The 8,531-nt window shown below is 44.0% G+C and overlaps 1 protein-coding gene across 1 annotated transcript in view; it reads left to right on the top strand.

The window, feature by feature from the left end:
• Positions 1-3,178: 3,178 nt before the first annotated feature.
• The window catches only part of LOC137635500 (uncharacterized), a 43,885-nt gene continuing 38,532 nt past the window's right edge, over positions 3,179-8,531 (top strand). The window contains exons 1-4 of the mRNA XM_068367971.1: positions 3,179-5,436; positions 5,650-5,920; positions 6,035-6,525; positions 6,616-7,480. Coding sequence (XP_068224072.1) covers positions 3,179-5,436; positions 5,650-5,920; positions 6,035-6,525; positions 6,616-7,480 — 3,885 coding nt within the window. The remainder of the gene's footprint in view (positions 5,437-5,649; positions 5,921-6,034; positions 6,526-6,615; positions 7,481-8,531) is intronic.

Genomic DNA, 8,531 nt, shown 5'->3' with positions numbered 1-8,531 from the left:
AAATACACAGACACACACATGTTACACACACATATATGACATATATATATATATATATATATATATATATATATATATATATATATATATATATATATATATATATATATATATATATATATATATATATATATATATATATATATATATATATATATATATATATATATATATATATATATATATATATAAAAGTTTATATATGTATATATATATATATATATATATATATATATATATATATATATATATATATATATATATATATATATACACGTTGGGGCCAGAACACAGCCCTGCTTCAGGATGCCGTTGATGGGGAATGGGTCTGAAAGAGAGTTCTGGTGGCAGACTCTCCCAACCATTCTCGCTATACACCGCAGCAATGCTCAACGAGATTCCCCCAGACACACCCTCAGTCGACCTACGGTTCCGCATGGATGGAGGTGCTTTCAACCTAGCCAGACTCCGCGCCAGAACCAAGACCACCTTGTGTGCAGTGCGAGAACTGCAGTATGCTGACGACAATGCCACCCCAGGTCAGACGGCAGAGGACCTGCAGTCGTTAGCTGATGCATACAACTCTGCCTACGAACGTTTCGGGATGCAAGTCAACACAGATAAAACCAAGACCCTCGTCCAACATCCACCAGGACTGATGCTCCCAAACTTCAATACCACAGTGAATGACCAACCGTTAGAACAGGTGGACCAGTTCTCCTACCTAGGGAGCATCCTAACATCAGCTCCCACAAGCAAAAAGGACGTGGAGAACAGGATCAGGGCAGCCCACTCCGCCTTTGGCCGACTCAACTGCCGCGTATTTAACAACCATGCACTGACAATGACCACCAAAATAATGGTGTTCAGGGCAGTAGTCCTCTCCACACTCCTGTATGCATGTGAAACATGGACGCTATATAGAAACGATATTAAAAACCTAGAACGCTTCCAACAAATGAAACTGAGGCAGATCTTGAAAATCCCCTGGGAGAGCCACACCACCAACATTGAAGTCTTAGAACGGGCCTTGCTGACCAGCGTGGAGGCCACCATCATCCACCACCGCCTCCGCTGGATAGGACACGTGCATAGGATGGATCCATCTAGGCTCCCAAAGAAAATATTCTACGGAGAACTGACCCAGGGCACCAGACCACGAGGAGCCCCGAAAATGCGCTATAAAGATCAACTAAAGCACACCCTGGCTCTAACTGACAGCAATCCTTCCTCATGGGAAGAAACAGCCAGGGACAGGAAAACCTGGAGGAGTACAGTACACCATGGCACCGTGGACTTCTCCCTTGTGAACACTGTCCGCGACTCTTCCACCACAGACTAGGACTTAACAGCCACATCAGACATAAGCACCCACCCCATAGATAGGAGGCTGATGGCTAACGACAGAACCCAATACTCGGACACGAGTGGGCGCCGACGACGATATATATATATATATATATATATATATATATATATATATATATATATATATATATATATATATATATATATATATATACATATATGCAATCAACAAAACGGCATACAAAAACGCACAAAAACCTAAATATTAAAAACTAAGACTGACCGTGGTAACTTAGTATACGTTACAAAAATATCTCAAAATTTCTCAAGGAAAATTTCTTTTCCAGTGTTTCTTTGTTGCAGCGTGTTAGCTTTGCAGAGCCTTTCTTTGTTATGTGGTTCTTTAGAGATATCATTTCCCGGGTTGTTTTCCTCTGGGGATTTCTATTATGCCCAAAACTGCACAATTGGTTCCCACCTCACATGACTTACAAAGGAGTTTGCTTGTTAACAAACAATTTGAAACAAACTTTCGGATCACATGGAAAGAATTTATAACAAGGATTGAATCATAAGTTTGTGTTTGTGTGGGCGTTTATATGTTTATTTCTCTCTCTCTCTCTCTCTCTCTCTCTCTCTCTCTCTCTCTCTCTCTCTCTCTCTCTATATATATATATATATATATATAACTGTAGATATATAAAATGTGAGACCGTTACATTAACTGACGTTAACATATAATCATACCTAAGGCAATGTATTATGTTTCCCATTTATTATGTGTCTCATTTATTATATGTCTCTTGTAAATAAATACACCCCCTATGTATTCATATGTGTATATGCATTATTATACCATGTTATTATGCATAGTTATTCATTATATTATTAAGTGTGGCAACGCCCCGAAGACATGGCAACAATGTACCTCCCAGCCTTGGGGCATCACACAGTGTGCTTGTATTTTCGTTCGTCACCCAATGCAGACGTATTTCCTGCCTGTTGTATTTGATTCGTGTATTGCACCTTCTCAATAGAACTTATGTTAACTTCAAGATTGTGTTTCCTTCCCAACCTCCCAGGAACACCCCCAACATGGCGCAGTGAGTATTTTGTGAGAAGACAGTGCTTTTACAAGTTTTCAAGCAACACAAGACGACGATTGCAGCCGCCATTACTCTCCCCGTGAATCTCCATGGATTTATTGTGCAGTTCATGTGCATTTAAGTGTAGTGTTCGTTGCCCATAGTGACTTACAAGTGGACTCTTTTAGTGCAGTGTGCCTTAGTGACTGTTAAGTGACCTCCTCATGTGCTGTGTCCCGTAATTAACTACAAGAACGAGTTTAGCACATAATTTCACTTGACCGGTGTGACGGTCTGAACGATCCCCCGGTCTCAGAATTCTCCTTGATAATCTGCGCATGCGTGAACATCACCGTTTGCTAGTGCATACGAGGTTGATGTTTTATTTTCCTGTAATGTTAGCGTGCGCAGCTCAACATTACCGCTTGCCAGTACATACGAGCTTGATGTTTTATTTTCATGCGAGCTAATGGCGGAAAAGAACCATTATACAATGTCAAGGAGAATTCTGAGACCGGGGGATCGTTCAGACCGTCACACCGGCACTTTGACATCTACCGACTTCGAACGCTTCCGGGCAACTGACCGTGACGTCACTGAGGGGAGTGACTACTGTCCGTCGAACAGACTCCTCCCCCTCCCTACCTGAACCGTACCGCTACACTTAGTATAATGTGCACATATTCGTAAGACTTATATTATTTCTGAATATTTTGGAAAATTGAACTTTTATTTCTTACATATTCCTTCTTGATATGTTAATGTTAATGTTTTTACAATAAACCATGTCGGAATCGGAATTTCACGAGGAATCTACTGATATACGAGAAGCAGAGGTAGAGGATGAATTTAATCCTAATTTTGAAGCTCTCGGTGGATTAATTGGGGAGGAAGTGTACCAGTTGCCACCGCCACTCACCCCACATTATACAACTCCTCCATCAGCTTCAGGAGCCGATTTTCTTCATTTCATCAAGTATCTTGAACAATGTCGAATCCAAGAGGATGCAAGAAGGCGCCAAGAAGAGGATTTTCGACGCAGAGAAGACGAACAACGTCGACAGGAAGAAAGTGCTCGCTTTACAGCATTGTTGCAGAGGTTGCTTCCTGTTACCTCCCAACCTGATAGCACACATAGCCTTTCAGGCAATACATCGTCTACGTCGTCAGTACCTACTGTTTCATCTTCAAGTTCATCAGTAATACCTGCCCCTCAAAAAGCTATCACCCAGAACCCGCCTCCCCTTCAAGCAGATTCCAGTTTTCAAGTTTTTCGAGAATGGAGATGTCGATCGGAAGATTATTCTATCATGGTGGATTTATCCAAGCTACCTAGAGAGAAGCAACTCATTCAGCTTAGAATGTGCCTCACTCTCGAGATGCAGAGGATCTTGGAGCACACCCTGGATATTCCACCTAACAAAGACAAGACAGTAGAAGAGGTCTTAGATGAGCTGCAGGATCACGTGAAAAGTCTACGCAACGAAGCCCTTCGTCGAAGAGAACTTTTAAGTTGCAAGCAGTTTCAGGGAGAATCTTTTTCAGAATTTTACGTGCTACTTAAGCATATAGCTGAAGAGGTGGACGTCTGTCCGGGGAATTCATCAGTGTGTGAGGAAACTCAAATGAAGATGATAATTCTCATGGGTATCAGGGATGGGGAACTTGTCCAGAAACTCATCTCTCTTGATGCAACAGCTTCACTACAGGAGGTGGTCAATACTTGTCGCTCATATGAGGTGGCCAGGAAGGCTACTTCTGCCATTCGAGCACCAACCTCCCAGCTACGTGTTGTTTCAACATACAAGAAACAGAAGGGAGGTGGTAAAAATCATTCTTCAACCCCACCACCCAAACCAGCCAATCCATGCCAGTGTTGTGCACGTAACCACCATTCTTCCGAAGTTTGCCCAGCCCTAGAAAGCAACTGCAAGAACTGCGGTCGACGAGGTCATTGGGACAGGACTCCAAAGTGCCCAGCCAATGCAGCACAGTGCCGTGTTTGTAACCGTGTGGGACATTACGATAAATACTGTAAGACAAAGAGAAATGACAGTTCACAGGGTGGCTCTTCAAGTGACAAAGCTACACCATCGTCAGGTAAATCAAAGGTCGTAAAGAAGTCTAGCTGTCGTCGAGTCGAAACTACTTTCGGCAAGTCGCCTAAGCCTGTCTGTGTTCTCCTAACATATGGAGATGTTACATCCCGAATTCAGATGTTACCTGACACAGGCGCCGAAGTCTCTGTGGGAGGACCCCAGCATCTTGACCTACTTAAGATACCTAGGAATAGTTTGAAGCCATTTCCTACAACTGTAACTCTAACTGCCGACAGTTCAGCCATGACACCTGCTTTGGGTACCTTCCAAGCCACTCTTATGCTGGGTAAGCAGTCCTGTTCTGCAGTTATACAGGTTCATGACGGTGTTCAAACTCCATTGTTGTCTTACAGCCACTGTAAGGAATTAGCAATTATTTCTTCTGACTTTCCCAAGCCAATATTGGAAGTTAAGCATGTCAAAAGATGCAAGGGATTGCCCCTTTCTGCTACCACATCCCCTACTGAGGCAAGAGAATTTTTACTACGGGAGTTCAAGGATGTTCTCATCACCAAAGAAGATCTCAAGACAACACCACTCCAGCCGATGACCGGTCCTCCAATGAGGATCCACCTCAAGGATGGTGCAGTACCCTTTGCTGTCCACACTCCACGCCAGATACCCTTTGCTTTCCGCGACCAAGTTAAGGAAGAACTCGCCTCCATGGTAACCCAAGGAATTATCAAGCCTGCCGGTAATGAACCTTCAGAATGGTGCCATCCACTCGTCATAGTAGCTAAGGACTCAGGTGTCCGTATCACTGTTGACCTCACTAAGCTCAACAGCCAAGTGTCCCGACCAACCCACCTTTCTCCAACTCCGTTCGCTGCCATCCGTAGTGTTAATTCGAAGGCAAGGTATTTCACTACAGCAGATGCCTTATGTGGATATTGGCAGATGGCACTTGCTGAAGAGGACCAACACTTGACAACCTTCATTACACCGTACGGCCGTTTCAAGCATTGCAGAGGCCCAATGGGTTTTGCAGCTACAGGGGACGCCTTCTGTCTCCGCGGTGATATGGCTCTTCAAGGAATGCAGAACTGTGTAAAGGTTGTGGATGACATACTTCTTTCTGATGAAGATTACTTCACTCATCTTCAACAAATCTACGAGATGCTTCTTCGATGCCATAAATTCAGGATTACTCTCAACAGAGACAAGTTTGTGGTTGCTGCATCTCAAGTCTCCTATTGTGGATATCAGCTCTCAGAAGAGGGTATAGCAGCTGATCCTGGCAAAGTCAGTGCAATCCGGGACTTTCCAACACTGACCAATTTGACTGACCTTCGATCATTCATGGGTTTAGTGAACCAGTTGGCCAAATTTACCCCTGAGATTGCTGCTACACCTCAGCCCCTACGACCTCTGATGAGCCCCAAGAGAGCATTCTTTTGGACTCCTGATCATGACGAGGCATTTCGTCGAGTCAAGGCCGCCTTGGTAAGCCCCCCAGTCCTTGCCTCCTTTGATCCTGCATTGCCGGTAATCCTCCAGACTGATGCCTCTCGCCTATATGGAATTGGATAAGCCCTTCTACAGGACCATAGTAATGGCAGACTTTGTCTAGTTCAATGCGGCTCCCGTTTCCTCACAGATGCCGAGTCCCGCTACGCTACTATAGAGCTAGAATTGTTAGCTGTAGTCTGGGCTATGTCTAAGTGTAGATTGTATTTAGCTGGTCTTCAGCCTTTTACCCTGATGACTGATCACCGGCCACTCATTCCAATTCTCAATCATTATACACTCGATGCAGTGGAGAATCCTCGCTTTCAGTGTATCAAGGAAAAGATTTCTCCGTACCTATTCACAGCAGTGTGGCAAGCTGGAAAGCAGCTCAGCATTCCAGATGCCTTATCTCGAGCTCCAGTCAGTCAGCCTACTCCTGAAGATGATATCACTTGTGCTGATGTCGCAACACACGTCAGATTTATCCTCAATGTCAATGCTGTCATCACCGAAGAAGATTCTACGCCCCAAGATGCAGATAGGACACTTCAGGAACTCCGAGCTGCAGCAAGAGCTGATTCATCGTATACCCGTCTTGTGAATTGTGTGACTTCAGGATTTCCATCAAGCCGTTATAAGCAACACCAGTCGTTACTCCCATTCTGGAAATTAAGGGAAAACCTCTCAACTGATGGTGATCTGGTTCTCTACGGAGCAAGAATTGTCGTCCCTGCTGCCCTCCGCCGTCGTACTCTCGCTCGTCTACATGATAGCCATCGAGGAGTGGAAGCCACAAAGCGACGTGCAAGACAGACTGTTTTTTGGCCGGGAATTGATTCAGACATCACCAGTACTGTTGGAGCTTGTGAACCATGCCAAATGTTGCAGCCTAGCCTTCAGCAGGAACCCTTATTGAGTGATGACCACCCTACGAGGCCTTTTGAGTCTGTCTCAGTTGACTTTTTCATTGTCGCCGGGAAGTCATTCCTAGTTGTAACTGACCGACTCTCTGGGTGGCCTGTTATGGTACCATGTAAAGGAGACACTACTGCTTCCAACACCATACGTATCTTCTGTTGTTACTTCAGGGAAGTCGGTGTTCCCCTTCGTCTCAGGACCGATGGTGGCCCTCAATTCGCCAGCAAAGACTTCCAAGATTTCATGATGAGATGGGGTGTCCACCATATCATGTCGTCACCACATCACCCGCAGTCTAATGGCCATGCAGAAGCTTCTGTAAAAGCCATTAAGCACTTAATTCTCAAGACAGCACCTTCTGGCAATATTGACTGCGAAGAATTTGATCGAGGCCTCTTGGAACTGCGTAATACTCCAAACTTCACAGGCCACTCTCCAGCACAGATTTTCTATGGCCGCCCACTCCGTACCTGTGTACCTGCTCATCCACAGTCTTTTTCAGAGGAATGGCAGGCCAAGTCTGAGGACTGTGACTGCCGTGCAGCTGCCCGTGCTGAACAAGTAAAACTACAATATGATCAACACGCCCGCCCACTACCCAAGTTGGAAATAGGTCAGACAGTAAGGATCCAAGACCCGACATCAAATTGATGGGAAAAGGTTGGAGTTGTCATGGGTTTTGGCAAATCACGGGACTATGATGTGCGTCTTCCCAGTGGCCGAGTTTGGTGGCGTAACCGCCGCTTTCTACGTCCAGTGCCAACGCCTGGTGTTGACCCCCTCCCCCATTTACCTGTGGCCCCTTGCACGGACATAGAAAGGTCCTTAGTCTCTAACCCCCAAGTGTTCCCACGCAGATCTCAAAGGCTCATTAGAAAGAGTTCGCTCGAGAATGGAACTACGAGCGCGAGGGGGGAGGGAGGTGTAGATATATAAAATGTGAGACCGTTACATTAACTGACGTTAACATATAATCATACCTAAAGCAATGTATTATGTTTCCCATTTATTATGTGTCTCATTTATTATATGTCTCTTGTAAATAAATACACCCCCTATGTATTCATATGTGTATATGCAATATTATACCATGTTATTATGCATAGTTATTCATTATATTATTAAGTGTGGAAACGCCCCGAAGACATGGCAACAATGTACCTCCCAGCCTTGGGGCATTACACAGTGTGCTTGTATTTTCGTTCGTCACCCAAGGCAGACGTATTTCCTGCCTGTTGTATTTGATTCGTGTATTGCACCTTCTCAATAGAACTTATGTTAACTTCAAGATTGTGTTTCCTTCCCAACCTCCCAGGAACACCCCCAACAATAACTATTATTACAAGTTAAGCTATAATCCTAGATGCTATAAGCCCAAGGGCTCCAACAGGGAAAAATAGCCCAGTGAGGAAAGGAAATAAGGAATTAAACTACAACAGAATTAATTAACAATTGAAATAAAACATTTTAAGAAAAGTAACATTAAATTGAATCTTTCGTATATAAACTATAAAAAACTTGAAAAAAAGAAGAGGGAAAGAAATATAATAGAATAGTGTGATCGCGTGTACCCTCAAGCAAGAGAATTCTACCCCAGTGGATGGCCATGGTACAGAGTCTATGGCACTACCCAAGACTATAGAACAATGGTTTGACTTTGGAGTGTCTTTCT

Source organism: Palaemon carinicauda, chromosome 3 (assembly GCF_036898095.1).
Source record: "Palaemon carinicauda isolate YSFRI2023 chromosome 3, ASM3689809v2, whole genome shotgun sequence".
NCBI lineage: Eukaryota > Metazoa > Arthropoda > Malacostraca > Decapoda > Palaemonidae > Palaemon > Palaemon carinicauda.
The sequence above is the reverse complement of the archived record's forward strand: the minus strand, read 5'-3'. Positions and strand labels throughout refer to the sequence as shown.